This window comes from Delphinapterus leucas, chromosome 2 (assembly GCF_059928025.1).
Source record: "Delphinapterus leucas isolate spDelLeu-1000000601 "Yukka" chromosome 2, BTC_Dleu_Yukka2, whole genome shotgun sequence".
In the NCBI taxonomy this organism is placed as follows: domain Eukaryota; kingdom Metazoa; phylum Chordata; class Mammalia; order Artiodactyla; family Monodontidae; genus Delphinapterus; species Delphinapterus leucas.
This window is the reverse complement of record NC_143130.1, coordinates 25493741-25513846: the sequence shown is the minus strand read 5'-3', so window position 1 is coordinate 25513846 and position 20106 is coordinate 25493741. Positions and strand designations below refer to the sequence as shown.

Genomic DNA, 20106 nt, shown 5'->3' with positions numbered 1-20106 from the left:
CACCGCCCATGGAGGCGGCTGCTCCCAGAGCTCCAACCTCATTCCTCACGTGAAACAGGCTCGCTTTTTCCTTCACGTGTATGAGTCTTTTTTTTTCAATAAAAGGGATTTTGCTGCTTTTTAAATTAATGAATTTTTTCACCAAAAAAGCTTATTTTTCTTTTTACAGAAAAGCCTGTTGTCTCCAGAGATGTCTCTGAAAACAGTGGCATCCTTGTTACAGATGTAAATGACTTTATTGAAAATATACAGAAAGTAGCAGCTCCATTCAGGAGTAGCTACTGGTGAGAACACTTGTGACTCTCTCCCACGTGAGCTGGAACTGACAGCAGATGCTGACATCTGTGTCTGCGGGAAACCAGTTGCTCAAAAACTTTTGTACCTTATACGTCATGCTGTAAATTTAAAGTTTTGTTTATTTAGGGGTGCTGCTAGTTTGGCATAAATGGGACTTTCTCAAGTATCACTAATGAAATAACTAACCTCCACTCTATGAGTGTTTTCACCTGCAGTCCATCTGCTGCCAGGACGGAAGACAGTGTAGCCTACATGCATAGACATTTTCCCCAGTAGGTAGCATCCTATTTATGGAATAGTTCTTGGTTATTTTATTTTAAAGACGGAATTATCAATTTTGTATTTGTCCAGGTGATTTAACTACAGCTTACCTAGACATCGGTGATGCCAACAACAAATGAGTATTTTCCCTTTTCTTTGAAAACCTTTGATTTATATGAGAAGACTGTTCTGTGTATCTCAGTGTTCTACAACTTGGGGGAACATTTTTCTTCGTGTTTTACACATTGCCAGAATGTCTGACTTTGTTGTCTGGCTTTGTTCACAGCAGCACTGTAGTTTTCCATTAGTTTTGGGTTACAGTGTTCAATATTATTGTTTTAAATTATTCTCATTTTAAGCAGAATAGCTTCAAAGCTATTCATTGAAATTAATGATAAAAATAAGAATTTTACAAGTGTACTCAATTGTAGCAAAAATAAGTCTATTTTAACCAGTAGCTTTGTTTTTGCACGTTAAGGTCAGAAATGCACATGTAATGCATGTTGTAGTCTGTTTTAAAGGTTTTACCACCTGTGTAAAAACTAACATCTTCAATGGTTTTATCTGCTGTTATTCATGCTACACTACATAAACATTTTTTTCCTAAATGGTACAAATTTATAAACTGTCATTTTCACTTACTCAGTTTTTGTAAACAGCATACTACAAAAATCAACCCTCTGAGGAAGAAATAATCATTTATTTATATTAGAAATAATTTCTACACCAATCTTTAAAACTCAAAACCAAGCAAAAACATTGGTAAGATACATAGTATCTGTTTGGAACAAAGGTTTTTGTACCTAATTTGTTTCATTTTAATAAAGACAACTAAAAATCGTTCAACTGCTTCTGCAATGATTTTATAGCAAATATTAAATTTGTAAGAGAATGTTTTACAGCACTTTAAATTTTTTAGGCCATTTAGCAGAATAAGTAGCTTCCAAAAGAATCCTACCACTTACCTCACTTTGGCCGCCATCTGTCAAGCCTCATCCCCGCAGGCCTGCCCGGTACTTTCCCCTCCCTCGTGCGGTGCCGAGCAGCAGGCTCCAGCAAGAGGACACCTCACAACTCTCCAATTGGCCCTTCCAGGGGGTCATGTCAGCCTGCACAGGAACTTCCCTCAAAAGCCATTTATCTGCTTTTAAACTCCCCCCACAGAACCGAAAGTGTTCCTTTCCCCTCGGTATGTTCTTAGGAGGAGGAAGAATGACTGAGTTTTAATTCTTACCCTAGCTCTTGCTTAGAGACCCACTCAGCCCAGGGATAAGAATCTAATAGGACCATAACTGTATTTGGTACACTGAATTAATCTGAAATTACTACGGAAAAGGAAAGTACAGCACACCTGCCAGCCGTGCTCCTCCCCTGAAGGACCTTCCAGCACCCACGAGGCCGCCCGTTCTGTAACTGAAGGCTTAGCCAGGCCACAGAGGAGCAGGCGCCTCCAGACTGAGCTTCTGCAGAGACTCTGCCCTCATCACCTTTGTGCCCCGTTGGCCTGGCACAGAAATGTTAGTTGTTCCAATAAATATGCCGAATGCAGAATATGAAGGCATCCTGGTACTTCCTTCGTACTACTAACCCAGCTTGTGCCTCCACCTGCGTTAACGGTTCACAATGTGAAATGTTGCAGGAAAAGAGGGGAAAGGCCTGCTGGAATTTTAGATAATCTTATGAAAAGGAAGCAGTTGTTTTCAACCGGGGTGATCTGGGGTTGTCACGCCAGGGAGGTGCATACAGTGTGCAGGACAGCCCACCTACAACAAAAAATTCTTCGGCCAAAAATGGATAGTATGAGATTGAGAAAGCTAAAGTAATCACTTGGATAATCGAAGTTATTATTACCCTAAATCCTTTAACAGATTGCCTACCTTAGTCTATGTCCTTCAGACTCAACTTTAAAAGAGAATACAGTTACAATGTCCTCATTCCTCCGACATAAATGACAGACTCAACTATAAAAGAGAATACAATGTCCTCGATGTAAATGACAGCACATACAGTGAGGCTTGTAACAATCAAGGGGAAAGGAGGTACCACTAAAAACTGTCTGTCTACAATCTGAATTAAATGAAAATACTGGGACTTCCCTCGTGGCACAGTGGTTAAGAATCCACCTGCCAATGCAGGGGACACGGGTTCGATCCCTGGTCCGGGAAGATCCCACATGCCACAGAGCAACTAAGCCCGTGTGCCACAACTACTGAGCCCACGTGCCACAACTACTGAAGACCACGTGCCTAGAGTCCATGCTCCGCAACAAGAAGCCCAGACACCACAACGAAGAGTAGCCCCCACTCACCACAACGAGAGAAAGCCCGTGAACAGCAAGGAAGACCCAACACAGCCAAAAATAAAATTAATTAACTTATTAAATAAATAAATATATTAACGCACCCATTCCACCGGATGTCACTTACTCTCTGATGGGAACGAATCCTTGTTCTACACCACTACTAAGGATATCTAAGAGAGTCTAATAATTACATTGTACCAAGAAGTAATTCGGGGTCTACTCACAGTGAAGCCAGATGGCAGCACTCCACCAACCACTAGGGTCTTCAGCACTCTTCCCCAGCATCCGTTTTCAGCTCTAGTGAAGGAAATGAGCAGCTGTGTCAAGGCCAGTACAATACTTACTAGCTCTGAATTGTCAGGACACAAAAGACCAACAAGAGGGAGCTGGTTTCCAGAGTTTGGCTTTATTTTGCAGTACAGAAATCATTTGGAGCCATTGTGAGACAGACATCATTGAAGCAGAGGCTCTGTCAAATCAATACTGCGTTGCAGCAGCTTGGTCCATAGAAGAAGCCACACCTGGGATACAAAAGAAGCTTCTACGTTTACCTGCTTTATGATAGTTTCTTTCCCCTCTGCTCTCATCAAATTTATTAGATTAAAACACCGCACACAGGCTTCCTCCAAAATGACTCTCAAAGTCTGGAGTTTGGTTAGAATTGGAGGCCCACATAAACCCAGCTTGTGGCTATGCTGCCTGGGCACTCTTCTAACACTTGATGTAAATGTAAAGGGGTGGGGAGGAGTGAGGGATACTGTCCCCAACGATGGAACATTCGATTCCGTATCTCCTTAATGTCAAGAGGACAGATGGCACGCAAACTGTACTGACACAGCTCTTGAGCAGCAGAAGCTCATAACTGCAAAGGCTACACTGATTAAAAGATACAAATACTGTATCAAGTTCTCTGTATCAGTATCACAATGTTTTAAAACTGATCCTTCACTAGAAAAAACAAGCCAGTATTGGTTAAATTGAACAGAATGTGGGAACCTGCCAATTCTGAAGAGCCACTCCATGAAAACAAGTTAATACATGATATTAGAAAGGGGAAGAATGTTTACGGGTACAGTGCTCTGCAATCTCTCAGCTTTGATTACAAAAGCAGGCCTTACAATATTGATTTCATACAATATGCATCATTTGCCAAATTTTAAGTTTGTCCTAATTAGATGATAACATGTACTGCTGTTAGTCTTCCCCATAGATGTCATTTTTCTTGCGCTTCATTTCCTCAAAGTCAAACTCGGATCCCATCATCCTCTTATAGATGTCCTTAATGTCATCACAGGTTGTCTCAAAGTGAGTTGTCGCATCATATGTACGGGATATAAAGATCTGGAAATGAAAGTCACAAAGACTTCAGACTATTTAGTGATGTCTCCCAATAAAGCCTGGTAATTACCCTTTTCAGATTGCCACTCACCTGGCTTTCTGTTCCCAAATCTTTTGGTACAAGGAGGTCACTGATGCTTACGAATCTGGAGGGGAAAAAGAATTAAGTAAGCAGGGAAGTTGACACGCCCACTCACCGCTTTGCCTGAAATTCAAAACCCAGGCTGGTAAGAGATGATGGCTGCTCTCATTGTTCTCATGGGGTTCTGTTCACCATGGAGCCAAAGGCAATCCTGGGTTTGAGCTGCTATAAATGAACACATCACTTACTTCTGCTCAATTGGTTCCAAGAGTTCCAGAGCTGGTCTGATTTCTTTCTCGGGCTCCTTGGTCTCCACGGTTGTGCTGGCGATGGCAATGTACTTGCCCTGTGCAGCCACGTTGTGTGCGGAGGAGATCATGCAGACATAGATATCTGCAAGCAAGCAAAGCCACCTCACTGCCAGGGTCTTTCAACCTTGGGCCTGTGTGTGCACTCAGTTTCACCCATACTTCATTGAGGTGTGAGTTAAAATTACTTGGAACAGACTGGATATTCTAAGATTAAGTTCTATACGGAGACAAACAAGGTCATACATAAAATATACAAATATTCATCAACTCTTGGCCTACTGGAGATGAAGGATTTATGTGGCAGTGAATGGTGGACGGGGAGATGACATTCTCTACCCAGATGTCACAGCTCACTGTGAAAACCTGTCTTCCTCTCTGAACCCTGCATTTAGAAAGGTTTTGAATAGCTAAGATAGGATTTATTTAACTACTGATTTCTCATTTTTTAAGCAATATAAAATTGCAAGCACAATAAGCTATTCTTGAGTTGGCATAAGCTCATAATAATTCCATAGATTCTACTTGTCTGTATACCACTAGTTAACTACATAATTTCCAATATAAGAGATAATTACTGGGTTCCCTTTACTCTTTTTACACTCTCCCTGACCCTGAGATCTACTTGGGAACCCTTGAAAGATTACTTTCGTCTGTCTCTGTTAGTTCTCATAATAATCTTCTGTGATTTCGTCTCTTACATGGAAAAAAAAATTAAAAGCTTTAGGGCTTCTAACTGAAAGGAAAATGGGAAAAGCTAGTGAATGAAAGAAAACTGGTTAAAGCAAACAGATTAGGAATTACGATTTCAGAGCTAAGTCCTGATCTTTTTCTTTAAATTTATTTATTATTTATTTTTGTCTGCATTGGGTCTTCATTGCTGCATGCGGGTTTTCTCTATTTGTAGCGAGCAGGGGCTACTCTTCGTTGCATTTCACAGGCTTCTCATTGTGGTGGCTTCTCTTGTTGCAGAGCACAGGCTCTAGGTGCGTGGGCTTCAGTAGTTGCGGAGCGTACGCTCAGCAGTTGCGGCTCACGGGCTGTAGCGTGCAGACTCGGTAATTGTGGCGCACGGGCTTAGTTGCTCCGTGACATGTGGGATCTTCCCAGACCAGGGATCAAACCCGTGTCCCCCACATTGGCAGGCGGATTCTTAACCACTGCGCCACCAGGGAAGTCCTGCTAAGTCCTGATCTCAATCAGAGAAATCAAAGTTGTTTTCTAGCACACTGCTAAAATCAAATACAAGTATTAAGTTGACAAATCATGACACAAAAGCAGTGCTGTCATCAGCTCAAAGTAACAGTGAAATCAGGTCAACTAATAAGCATAAACCTCCACAAGGCACACAATGTTCAAACCAGGCAAGGCTGCCTGCTCATCCAGTCCAGCCTCTCAGTTCTACAGAAGAAATGGAGGCCCAAAGAGGGGGGTACAAGTCCAAGGCAGGGCTCCTAAGCAAACGTTTCCATTTCAAAGTGATGACTTAGGATCTCTATGAGCTAAAAGGGATACATCACATTTTATTTTCCATATGTAAACTAAAGTCTCTTCACTGTAATAGAGCAGATAAAATTCGTAATTTCTACACACATCTGCTTATCTTCAAAACTGACCTGACTTCCGATTGACTTGGTTCTGTGGAATAATGATCTGGCAGGAGTTGGCATCGTTGGTGTTCTTGATGGGGTGGCTGAGGATACAGATGACTCTGATCACCTGGCCCACTTTTTCGACTCGATCTTTCACGTAGCTGGGATCACAGATGAGCTGCTTACAGCGAGCAATCTGTAATAAAACATTAATGGGTATAATGATGCCATCGTTCTTGAACATCGCCTGTTATCTTCAAGTTAACTGTAGATAATTAGTGAATTATAGATACCTATTAAAACTAGCTTTGCCGACAATCCCTATAAATTCTCCTGGAGCAAATCTATAAATTCTAAATCTTATTGAAATATTAGGGAAAGTGTGTTGCATGGTTTTCAGACACATAAGTTTTAAAACTGGAAAGAAGAGGGTTAAAATCCTGGCTCTACCCAACCTCAAAGAGGTTGTTGTTAGGATTAAATGAAACAGTGTATTTAAGGAATGTCATTATATGTAAATGGACCCAGTGAAAAGTAAATGGTCTATAAATAGCTCTTTCTAATATTAGAAACAGACCATAATCTCTCCTTTTAAGACTATACTTACTAAGTAAAACTTAAGTTGCAAGATAAATTATGTATTATTATATTATCGTCTTCCTCTTTATATCAAAGCCCTGAAATGTCCTAAGAGGAAGCAGTTGCCTAAAGCAAAGAAAAATGGAATGAATAAAAAGAACTGAGATATCACATTAAGACGTTTATCCCTATTCCTAAACATCTATTATGTGTATGCTGGAAGCACAATTTAGTTACAAAAGACCTACAACAATAAAGGGTCAGATGGCCAGCTAGTGAGTATAGATTATATGGTCTGAACCCATAGAATACCATCAGGAATCCCCAAATATATATATATATATATATATATATATATTTTTTTTTTTTTTTTGTGGTACGCAGGGCGGAGCACAGGCTCCGGATGCTCAGGCCCAGCGGCCACGGCTCACGGGCCCAACCACTCCACGGCATGTGGGATTTCCCGGACCGGGACATGAACCCGTGTCCCCTGCATTGGCAGGTGGACCCTCAACCACTACACCACCAGGGAAGCCCCCAAAATACTTTTTTAAACATAGTTTTTCAGTTTCTTTTTTGAACGGTTCCATTTGTAAAAGTTGATGGTTCATGAAATATGGTCTGGCTTGCAGACCAACAGCACTGGCACCATCTGAGAGCTTGCAAGAAAATGCAGACCCACCACAGACCTACTGAATGAGAAACGTGTACTCTGACAAAATTAACAATTTACATTCAATTCAAATTTGAGAAACACTGCTCAAAACTCCACCCGGCCAGTTCCTTGGCTAAACCCAAAATAAAATCATGTTAACAGTAATGATTAACATTACTAATATTTAGTAATTTAATAATAATAAATTAAATAATAAAATAGTATTGGCCAAGCCCCAATTCAACCAATAAGTTATAAGTGGTACATATAAAGCTAAATTTAAATGAAAATTTGGGAGACAGACACCAACCCACACTACATATGTAATACCATTTAGAGCTCATTCATAATTTGTTTTAGTCTTAAGCAACAATCAACACAACAGAAAATATTAAACATTATAAGTTTTCAGTCATTATGAATACCAAGTTACCATAAAGAAAACATACATAGTGTGAAATCTAGGATCGATGTCCATACCAAATTTAGTACTTATTAAACAAAGTTTTCTTTACAAGAATATAATATTTCTTAAATTGTAAAAGCTACTTACCTCTCCTTCAGATTTTACACCAATCACTTTTCCATTTTGCATAATGATTTCTTCAATTGGTTTATTCAGCATGTAGGTACCTCCATAAATAGCACTTAGCCTAGCAAAGTATTTAAACTATAATTAGTAATTATAATTGTAATTATAATCAATCAGTAATTTATAATTATTTCAACTACTAAAGTCTCCTTTCTTAGATTTTAATGAGTTACAGGAAACATGTATTTGTTCAGTTTCCTTCCAGAAGGCATTAGTTTAAGTCATAAAAGCATCAATTCTAAAACAGTCAAAACCATGTAATGCTGTCTCACATTCGTAGTTATCAAGTGCAAACAAACCACACTGACCAGTAATGGAATAACAGCTTGTAAGTCTAATCCTCCTGCATATTAAAAATTAAGACTCTGAACAAGCAAAAATCTATCAGAAAGCACACTGGACAGTGAGCAAAAGCAGGCAGAAACTAGACAAGGGACTTGAAGGAAGCAATTGGATGAGATCTTCATGTGGTTTGTATGGCTCTTCCCCTGACAGAATGACCTACCCAGTCCTTGTAACATGGGACAGCTAGAACAGAAGCAAAAAACCTGCAGTCTTACTGATTTAACATGCCATAAGATAGAGTTTGGGGCTGTATGAGGAGATAAAAATTGTGGGAGAAAGTCTTCCAAAACGGGGAGCAACCAAATTATAAAATCTCTTCAAATCCTTAACTAACTCCAGAAATGCTTGTACACAGGAGAGAGACTCCAAGGAACCCAGGAAAAAGCAAAAGCTAAAAGGCAAAAAGACTTGAGGAGAAACTACAGCTACAGGCCTTAAGGACAAATAAGTTTGAAGTTTGAAACTGCCATATTAGAGGAACTTGGTACATACCTTGGGCTTTCCAATGAAACCCCAGAGGACCACACCTCATGAAGGATTCAGCCAAAGACAAAAGACCCCCCACCTACAAAGTATAAAATCAAGTCTCCAAAAGTTCAAGGTGAACGGCCAATAGTTTAACTGCCAAATCAAAACTAAAATCAACACTCATCACAGAAAGAATCCACCATCTCTACAATATACCAATCAGTTATGTCCAACATACAATCAAAAATTACTGGACACATGGAAAAAAAGAAAATGGAAAAAAGTAAAGAGGAAGAGTGATCAAAACAAACAGATGCCCAGATTACTGATGCTAAAATACACAGGGAGTCAAATGCAGCTACTACGAATATGTACAAGGACAAACATCCTTGTTCAAAGATCTATGTTCAAGAACGTTATAGGAGAGAAGTAAAGAGGGCAATGTAGGAAGACACAGAGTTAGCGTCTCCCCAGAACTAGGGCGGCTGCCGGGCACTGGTGGGGGACTCTGACCCCCAAGGAGACAGAAGGAACTCCATAATGAACGAGTAGGATGTAAGGGGACCGAGGGGGTAGGAGAAGTGGAGGCCAGACAAGATCAGCCCCTGAGGCTGGGGAGATCAGGAGAGGCAGGTGGGAGGGAGTCTCCAGGAAGAGCGGGAGAGCAGTGGAGGGCGACTGCCCCACCTACTCGGGCACGGGGAGCTCCCAAGCTGGTTCCCCCACCTCCAAAGCACCATCCAGGCCACATGTGTCCTGGGGGGCACAGAAAGTAGGCCAAGGGGAGTATCTGAGAGGTAAGCGGGAGGGGCCCTCCAGAGGAGTGGGTGAGGAGCAGAGGGTTACTGTCACCACGTGCACTCAGGCACAGGGAGCCTGCTGAGCTCCCAGGTGAGGTCCCCTGCCCTCTGAGACCAGGGGTGGGGAGCACACCTGGGCCCCTTCTGTTCCTTGAGCCTAAGCCCCACCCCTCACAGCCCCCAGGGCCTTTTCCAGCCCTGTGGGTCCTGAGCATTGGCCCCACCTACCACCCAAACCTCACCCTTGCTTAGGCCCCGCTCTCCACAGCCAAGGACCTTCCCCCAGGCCCCCCGCTTTTTTTTTTTCCTTTTCCCTCCTCCTCTTTTTTTACTATTGTGGTACTGATGTACCTTCTGGATGTTGATTCATCTATAGTTTTATTTTTACATTCTTTATAATACATCTGTTAGTTTCATAGTCTAATTTTACTTTTTACTTTGTTATTCTTTTTTTTTTTTTTTGCCACCCCACACGGCTTGCAGGATCTTGATTCGTGAGCCTGGGGTCGGGTGGAAGCTCCTATGGTGGGAGCTGTGAGTCCGAACCACTGGACTAACAGAGACCCTCAGGCCCCAGGGAATATTCACTGGAGTGAGGTCTCACAGAGTTCCTCATCTCAGCACCAAGACCCAGCTCTACCCAATAGCTTACAAACTCCAGTATTGGAAGCCTCTGGCCAAACAACTAGTAAAACAGGAACACAATCCCACTCATAAAAAAAAAAAAGGGAGATGGCAAAAAAATGTCACAGATGAAGAAGCAAGGTTAAAACCTACAAGACCAAATAAATAAAGAGGAAATAGGCAATCTACCTGTAAAGAATTCAGAGTAACGATAGTAAAGATGATCCAGAATCTCGGAAATAAAATGGAAGCACGGATTGAGAAAATACAAGAAATGTTTAACAAAGATCTAGAAGAACTAAAGAATAAACTAACAGAGATGAACAGCACAGTAACTGAAATGAAAAATACACTAGAAGGAATCAATAACAGAATAACTGAGGCAGAAGAACGAAAAAGTGAGCTGGAAGACAATGGTGGAAATAACTGCTGAGGAGCAGAATAAAGAAAAAAGAAAAGAATTGAGGACAATCTCAGAGGCCTCTGGGACAACACTAAACGCACCAACATTCGAATTATAGGGGTCCCAGAAGAAGAAGAGGAAAAGAAAGGGACTGAGAAAATATTTGAAGAGATTATAGTGGAAAACTTCCCTAACATGGGAAAGGACATAGTCATTCAAGTCCAGGAAGCACAGAGAGTCCCATACAGGATAAACCCTCAGAAAGACACACCAAGACACATATTAATCAAACAAACAAAAATTAAATTCAAAGAAAAAATATTAAAAGCAGCAAGGGAAAAACAAAAAATAACATACAAAGGGATCCATCCCCATAAGGTTATCAGCTGATTTTTCAGCAGAAACTCTGCAGGCCAGAAGGGAGTGGCAGGATATACTTAAAGAGATGAAAGAGAAAAACCTACAACCAAGATTACTCTAACCAGCAAGGATCTCATTTAGATTTGATGGAGAAGTCAAAAGCTTTTCAGACTAGCAAAAGCTAAGAGAATTCAGCACCACCATACCAGCTTTACAACAAATGCTAAAGGAACTTCTCTAAGCGGGAAACAAAAGAGAAGAAAAAGACCCACAAAAACAGACCCAAAACAATTAAGAAAATGGTAATAGGAACATACATATCAATAATAACCTTGAATGTAAATGGATTAAATGCCCCAACCAAAAGACACAGACTGGCTGAATGGATACAAAAACAAGACCCATATATATGCTGTCTATAAGAGACCCACTTCAGACCTAGGGACACATACAGACTGAAAGCGAAGGGAAGGAAAAAGATATTCCACGCAAATGGAAATCAAAAGAAAACTGGAGTAGCAATACTCGGGATCAGATAAAATAGACTTTAAAATAAACACTGTTACAAGAGATAAGGAGGGACACTACATAATGATCAAAGGATCAACCCAAGAAGAAGATATAACAATTATAAATGTTTATGCACCCAACATAGGAGCACCTCAATACATAAGGCAAATACTAACAACCATGAAAGGAGAAATCGACAGTAACACAACAACAGTAGGGGACTTTAACAACCCACTTACAAATGGACAGATCATCCAAAATGAAAATAAATAAGGAAACACAAGCTTTAAATAACACAACAGACCAGACAGACTTAATTGATATTTATAGAACATTCCATCCAAAAGTGGCAGAATACTCTTTCTCCTCAAGTGCACATGGAACATTCTCCAGGATAGATCACACCTTGGGTCACAAATCAAGCCACAGAAAATTTAAGAAAACTGAAAGCTTATCAAGCATCTTTTCTGACCACAATGCTACTGGAAATCAATTACAGGAAAAAAAATGTAAAAAACACAAATACATGGAGGCTAAACAGTGCACTACTAAATAACCAAGAGGTCACTGAAGAAATCAAAGAAGAAATAAAAAGACACATAGAAATGAATGACAATGAAAATACAATGACCCAACACCTAAGGGACGCAGCAAAGCAGTTCTAAGAGGGAAGTTTATAGCAATTCAATCTCATCTCAAGAAACAAGAAAAATCTCAAGAATCTAACCCTACACTTAAAACAACTAGGGAAAGAAGAACAAAGAAAACCCAAAGTCAGTAGAAGGAAAGAAATCATAAAGAAGGAGCAGAAATAAATGAAATAGAAATGAAGAAAACAATAGCAAATATCAATAAAACTAAAAGCTGGTTCTTTGAGAAGATAAACAAAATTGATAAACCCTTAGCCAGACTCATCAAGAAAAAGAGGGAGAAGATGCAAATCAATAAAATTAGAAATGAAAAAGGAAAAATCACACAACTGACACGGCAGAAATACAAAGGATTATAAGAGACTACTACAAACAACTATATGCCAATAAAATGGACAACCACGAAGAAATGGACAAATTCTTGGAAAGGTACAGTTTTCCAAGACTGAACCAGGAAGAATTAGAAAATATAAACAGACCTATCACAAGTAATTGAATTGAAACCGTAATTAAAAATCTTCAAACAAACAAAAGTCCAGGACCAGATGGATTCACAGGTGGATTCTATCAATCATTTAGAGAAGAGCTAACACCGATCCTTCTCAAACTCTTCCAAAAAACTGCAGATGGAGAAACACTCCCAAATTCATTCTACAAAGCCACCATCACCCTGATACCAAAACCAGAAAAAGATATCACAAAATTATAGACTAATATCACTGATGAACATAGATGCAAAAATCCTCAACAAAATACTAGCAAACAGAATCCAACAGCACATTAAAAGGATCATACACCATGATAAAGTTGGATTTATCCCAGGGATGCAAGGATTCTTCAATATACACAAATCAATCAAGGTGATACACAACATTAACAGATTAAGGAATAAAAACCATATGATCATCTCAATAGATGCAGAAAAAGCTTTTGACAAAATTCATGATCAGAAACTCTCGAGAAAATGGGCATAGAGGGAACCTACTTCAACATAATAAAGGCCATATATGACAAACCCTCAGCAAGCATCATACTCAATGGTGGAAAACAAAGCATTTCCACTAGGATCAGGAACATGACAAGGATGTCCACTCTTGCCACTCTTAATCAACATAGTTTTGGAAGTCCAAGCAACAGCAATCAGAGAAGAAAAAGAAACAAAAGGAATACAAATTGGAAAAGAAGTAAAACTGTCACTATTTGCCAATGACATGATACTACACATAGAAAATCCTAAAGATGCCACCAGAAAACTATTAGAACTAATCAATGAATTTGGTAAGGTTGCAGGATACAAAATTAATGCACAGAAATCTCTGGCATTCCTATACACCAACAACAAAAGATCAGAAAGAGAAATTAAGGAAACACTCCCATTTACCACTGCAACAGAAAGAATAAAATACCTAGGAATAAACCTGCCTAAGGAGGTGAAAGACTTGTACTCAGAAAACTATAAAACACTGATGAAAGAAATCAAAGGTAACACAAATAGATGGAGAAACATACCATGTTATGGGTTGGAACAATCAATATTGTGAAAATGACTGTACTACCCAAAGCAATCTACAGTTTCAATGCAATTACTATCAAACTACCAATGGCATTCTTCACAGAATTAGAAGAAAAAATCTTACAATTCATATGGAAACACAAAAGACCCCGAATAGCCAGAGCAATCTTGAGAAAGAAAACGGAGTTGGAGGAATCAGGCTCCCCAACCTCAAACTATACCACAAAGCTACAATAATCTAGACAGTATGGTACTGGCACAAAAACAGAAATATAGATTAATGGTACAGGATAGAATGCCCAGAGATAAACTCACACACATACAGGCACCTAATTTACGACAAGGGAGGCAAGAACATACAATGGAGAAAAGACAGCCTCTTCAGTAAGTGGTGCTGGGAAAACTGGACAGCTACATGTAAAAGAAGGAAATTAGAACACTCCCTAACACCAAACACAAAAATAAACTCAAAATGGATTATAGACTTAAATGTAAGACCAGACACTATAAAGCTTTTAGAGGAAAACATAGGAAAAACGCTCTTTGACATAAACCACAGCAAGACCTTTTTGTGACCCACCTCCTAGAGTAACAGAAATAAAAACAAAAATAAACAAATGGGACTTAATTCAACTTAAAAGCTTTTGAACAGCAAAGGAAACCATAAACAAGACAAAAAGACAACTTTCAGAATAGGAGAAAATATTTGCAAATGAAACAACAGACAAAGGATTAATCTCCAAAATATACAAATAGCTCATGGAGCTCAATATCAAAAAAACAATCCAGTTATAAAATGGGCAAAAGACCTAAATAGACATTTCACCAAGGAAGACATACAGATGGCCAAGAGGCACATGAAAAGATGCTCAACATCACTAATTATTAGATAAATGCAAATCAAAACTAAAATGAGGTATCACCTCACACCAGTCATAATGGCCATTATCAAAAAAGCTAGAAACAATAAATGCTGGAAAGGGTGTGGTGAAAAGGGAACCCTCCTACACTGTTGATGGGAATGTAAACTGATACAACCACTATGGGAAACAGTATGGAGGGTCCTTAGAAAACTAAAAATAGAACTACCATATGACCCAGCAATCCCACTAATGGGCATATACCGTAAGAAAACCGTAATTCAAAAAGAGACATGCACCACAATGTTCACTGCAGCACTATTTACAATAGCCAGGACATGGAACCAACTTAAACATCCATCGACAGATGAATGGATAAAGAAAATGTGGCACATATATACAATGGAATATTACTCCATAAAAAGAAACGAAATTGAGTTATTTGTAGTGAGGTGGATGGACCCAGAGTCTGTCATACAGGGTGAAGTAAGTCAGAAAGAGAAAAACAAATACCGTATGCTAACACATATATATGGAATCAAAAAAAAAAAAAGGTACTGATGAACCTAGCTGCAGGGCAGGAATAAAGAGGTAGACATAGAGAATGGACTTGATGACATGGGGTCGGAGGGTGAAGCTGGGGCTAAGTGAGAGTAGCATCAACATATATACACTACCCAATGTAAAATAGTTAGCTGGTGGGAAGCAACAGCATAGCACAGGGAGATCGGCTTGGTGCTTTGCGATGACCTAGAGGGGTGGGATAGGGAGGATGGAAGGGAGACTCAAGAGGGAGGGGATATGGGGACATGTGTATGCCTATGGCTGACTTGCTTTGTTGTGCAAAAGAAACTAACACTCTATTGTGAAGCAATTATACTCCAATAAAGATTTTAAAAAAAGAACGTTGTATATTCGTGAAAGTCAAAATGAATAAACAGAAAATCTCACAAGAAAAATGAAAACTATATTTAAAAAATGAAAATTCTAGATCAGTTGAAAAAATATTTTTTAAAAAATTAAAACTCACTGAATGTGATTAACAGCTTACTGGAAATAACAGAAAAAGGAACTAGTGAACTTAAATGAACACGCATTACCTGATACGAAACATAAAGAGATAAAACAAAGAAAAAAATGAGCAGAGCCTCAGTGACCTATGGCAGCAGTCCCCAACCCTTTTGGCACCAGAGACCAGTTTCATGGAAGACAATGTTTCCACAGACCAGGGGTAGAGTTTGTTCAGGTGGTAATGTGAGTGATGGGGGGGATCATTCAGGCGGTAATGCGAGCAATGGGGAGCGGCAGATGAAGCTTCGCTCGCTCACCCACCTATCACCTCCTGCCGTGTGGCCTGGTTCTTAACAGGCTGAGGACCTTTACCAGGGGTTGGAGACCCCTGAACTATGGAATAATACCAAGTATCTAACATACAAGCAATCAGTGTCCCAGGGGACAAGAGAGAAAATGAGACAGAATATCTGAAGAGGATAATGATTTTAAAATTCCCAGCTTGATCTAAAAAATTAACTTACACATCCAAGCAGTTCAGCAAATCCCAAGCAAAACCACACCTAGGCAAATCCTAGTTATACTCCCAAAAACACAAAGAAAATTTTGAAAGCAACCAGAAGAACAAAAAACAAAAAAAACCCACAGAAACAACTATTTATTACAGTTGACAGCTAATGTCTCATAAATAAAGCAGGCCACAAGTGAAGGGAACAACAGCTATAAAGTGCTGAATAAAAAAAATCTTAAGCCAACAAAAGTCCTTCAAAAATGAGGGTAACGTAACACTTTCAGATAAAAATAAAAGCTGAGAGAAATCATCAACAGTAACTACAAGAATGCCAAAGAAAAGCTGAAGAGAAATGACAACAGATGGAAACAAGGATTTAAGAAAAAATGAATAGCATCAAAAATGGTAAAATTGTGGACAAATGATTACATTTTTCCTTCCCTTCATTTCTTTAAACTGACTGTTTAATGCAGAAATTATAATGTTGTATTGTGGGGTTTAATAAAGTATGTAGACATAAAATATAGGCAACAACAGCACAAAGGAATAGTAAATGGGATGAGATTGTTGCAAAGTTCTTACAGTTTATGTAAAGAAGGACAGTATTAACTCCAAATAACTGTGATAAATGAAGGACGATATTATAATTTATGGAGTGAGCACTAAAAAATTAGAAATGAAAAGGCACAGCTAAAAATTAAGATGAAAATATTTGATTAATTCCAAAAAAGGAAAGAGGAACCTGGGGGGGGAGTCAGGGGGAGGGGGGGAAAACAGCAAAACAACAGATCTAATCCCAACCATATCAATAATTATATTAAACATAAATGACTAAAAAATTCCATTAAAAGGCCAAGGTTGTCACATGGGATAAAAAAGCAATATTCAACTATATGCTGTAAGAGACTCACTTTAATATAAAGACACAGAGGGTTTAAAATCAAAAGGATAAACAAAAATTGTTCAAACAGTAAACAAGTTGGTATGGTTATATTAGTATGAGACAAGGAAGACTTGGTGTAATCAGAAATTAGTATCACCTAGTAAAAGAGCTTTAAATGTCTGAAGTACAAACTGACAGAACTAAAGTAGGAAACAGATAAATCCGCAATCGTGGTAGAAGACCCTCTCTCAGCAACAGAACTAGAAAAAGAATCAGTAAGAATATACATTTGAACAACTCTATGAGCTACCTTTCTAAAACATGCATGCAGAATTCTTTCAAGGGCATATTCACTAAAACATCATGTATTTGGCCATAAATTATGCCTTAATTAATTTCAAAGACTGAAAATTTACAAGTTTGTTCTCTGACCATAATGGAATTAAATTAGATGTCAGTACGGTATTTAGGGAAATCCTCAAATGTTTAGGAATTAAACACTGTACTTTCAAATAACCCAAGGGTCAAAGAAAAAAAAATCATAGGAAAGATAGGGTACCATGTTAGATGGTACATATTTAGAGGGAAATTTAGACCTTCAAATGTTTATGTCAGAGAAGAAAAGTATAAAATCAATTATCTGTTTCAACCTTAAAAACTAAAAGAAAAAAAAACCCCAAATAAGGAAAAAATTAAGATCAGAAATCAGTAAAATTAAAAATAACTACAAAGGAAATTAACAAAGCTAAAAATTTGGCACTTTGAAAAGATTAATAAAATTGATGAAATCCCATCAAGAAAAGAGAAATTATAAACTATCCAACACAAGAATGAAGATGGGAACCTCACTAAAGATCCTATAGACATCAAAAACATAATAAAGAAATATTATGAACAAGTTTTTGTCAAAAAGTTCAAGAACTTATTTGAAATAGTCAAATTCCTTGAAAAACACAACTGAAAATAAGAAATAGTACATTTGAACAGCCTTATTTCTATTAAAAGAAAATGAATTAACACTCAAAAGCCTTCCCATAAAAAAAGTTCTACAGGTCCAGATGGCTTCATTGGTCAATTCTATCAAACCTTTAAACACAATACCATTTTTCACAACCTCTTTCAGAAGACAGAGTAGGAGGAAACTCTTCCAACTCATGTTATGAGTCTATTAAGCCCTGATACAAAAAAACAGACAAGAATATTACAGGAATTATAAACCAGTATCTATCATGAACATAGGCACAAGAACTTGTGTGTGAATGTACACATACAAACAGGCACACACAAACGCATACATACACACACATATATGCAAATTAAATCCAACAGTAAATTAAAAGGAAAATATATCATGAATAAGTAGTGTTTGCTCTAAGAATGCAAGGTTAATTTAATATCCAAAAATCAATATTACATTATGTACATATTATTTCATGGCTTTTAAAATTAGTTATGAGAATGAAAAAGAAAAATATGCATTTATACTGTTTTTTATCTTTATGTAATAAATTTTACCAGAGTTCTTTGCTTTTTCATGCAGATTCAGATTACCATTTGTGGTCACTTGGTTTCAACCTGAAGAGCTTCTTTAGTATTTGTTGTAATGCAGATCTGCTAGCAAAAAATTATTTCAGTTTTTGTTTACTTGGGACAGTCTTTTATTCACTTTCACTTTTGAAACATAAAGTTGCTGGACATAGGATCCTTGGTTGACAGTTTTTTTTCTTTGAGTACTTTAAATATGTCATCTCACTGTCTTCTAGATTCCACTGTTTCTGCTGAGAAGTCGGCTGTTAATCTTATCAGGGGTCTATTATAAGCGACAAGTTATTTTTTTGTTGCTGCTTTCAAGATTTTGTCCTTGTCTTTGAATTTGAGCATTTTTTTCCTATGATGTGTTTGTTTGTGACTCTCTGAATTTATACCACTTGGAGTTCATTGAGCTTCCTGGATGTCTATATTATTATTTTTCAATCAATTTGGGGAGCTTTTAGCTATTATTTCTCCAAACATTTTTTCTTCTCTGTTCTCTCTCCTCTCCTGCTACTCCCATTATACATAGGTTAATGTACTCTGAGTAATATTCCATTGTATGTATGTACCATATCTTATTTATCCATTCATCTGTCAATGGACACTTAGGTTGCTTCCATGTCCTGGCTATTATAAATAGAGCTGCAATGAACATTGTGTTACATGACTCTTCTTGAATTATGATTTTCGCAGGGTATATGCCCAGTAGTGGGATTGCTGGGCCATATGGTAGTTCTATTTTAAGTTTTTTAAGGAACCTCCATACTGTTCTCCATAGTGGCTGCACCAATTTACATTCCCACCAAAAGTGCAAGAGGGTTCCCTTTTCTCCACACCCTCTCCAGCATTTATTGTTTGTGGATTTTTTTGATGATGGCCATTCTGACTGGTGTGAGATGATATCTCAATGTAGTTTTGATTTGCATTTCTCTAATGATTAATGATGTTGAGCATTCTTTCATGTGTTTCTTGGCAATCTGTATATCTTCTTTGTAGAAATATCTGTTTAGGTCTTCTGCCCATTTTTGGATTGGGTTGTTTGTTTTTTTGATCCTGAGCTGCATGAGCTGCTTGTAAATTTTGGAGATTAATCCTTTGTCAGTTGCTTCATTTGCAAATATTTTCTTCCATTCTGAGGGTTGGCTTTTCATCTTGTTTATGTTTTCCTTTGCTGTGCAAAAGCTTTTAAGTTTCATTAGGTCCCATTTGTTTATTTTTGCTTTTATTTCCATTTCTCTAGTAGGTGGGTCAAAAAGGATCTTGCTGTGATGTATGTCATAGAGTGTTCTGCCTATGTTTTCCTCTAAAAGTTTTATAGTATCTGCCCTTACATTTAGGTCTTTAATGAATTTTGAGTTTATTTTTTTGTATGTTGTTAGGGAGTGTTCTAATTTCACTCTTTTACATTTAGCTGTCCAGTTTTCCCAGCACCACTTATTGAAGGTCTGTCTTTTCTCCATTGTATATTCTTGCCTCCTTTATCAAAGATAAGGTGACCATATGTGTGTGAGTTTTTCTCTGGTCATTCTATCCTGTTCCACTATCTATATTTCTGTTTTTGTGCCAGTACCATTCTGTCTTGATTACTGTAGCTTTGTAGTATAGTCGGAAGACAGGGAGCCTGATTCT

At 38.3% G+C, this 20106-nt stretch overlaps 2 protein-coding genes across 2 annotated transcripts in view; one reads left to right on the top strand and one right to left on the bottom strand.

Moving 5' to 3' along the window:
* The window catches only part of LOC111177927 (transcription activation suppressor family member 2), a 104792-nt gene extending 102931 nt beyond the window's left edge, over positions 1-1861 (top strand). The window contains exon 29 of the mRNA XM_089906567.1: positions 170-1861. Coding sequence (XP_089762693.1) covers positions 170-288 — 119 coding nt within the window. The 3' untranslated portion in view covers positions 289-1861. The remainder of the gene's footprint in view (positions 1-169) is intronic.
* Positions 1862-3247: 1386 nt separating this feature from the next.
* Positions 3248-8099, bottom strand: LOC149749969 (rab GDP dissociation inhibitor beta-like). Its single transcript, XM_089906589.1, has 5 exons — positions 7968-8099; positions 6205-6376; positions 4529-4673; positions 4290-4344; positions 3248-4201 (listed from the first exon to the last, which is right to left on the bottom strand). Exons 1-5 carry the CDS (start codon positions 8037-8039, stop codon positions 4055-4057), a joined length of 591 nt encoding a protein of 196 aa, XP_089762715.1. The 5' UTR covers positions 8040-8099; the 3' UTR covers positions 3248-4054.
* Between the last annotated feature and the right edge of the window lie 12007 nt (positions 8100-20106).

Coding starts and splice junctions, on each gene's coding strand:
- LOC149749969 (XM_089906589.1), bottom strand. CDS start 8,039: ATGCTGAATAAACCAATTGAAGAAATCATTATGCAAAATGGAAAAGTG. Junction 4,345..4,528: donor TTGGAACCAATTGAGCAGAA/GTAAGTGATGTG, acceptor TTTCCCCTCCAG/ATTCGTAAGCATCAGTGACC. Junction 4,202..4,289: donor ATTTGGGAACAGAAAGCCAG/GTGAGTGGCAAT, acceptor TTTCATTTCCAG/ATCTTTATATCCCGTACATA.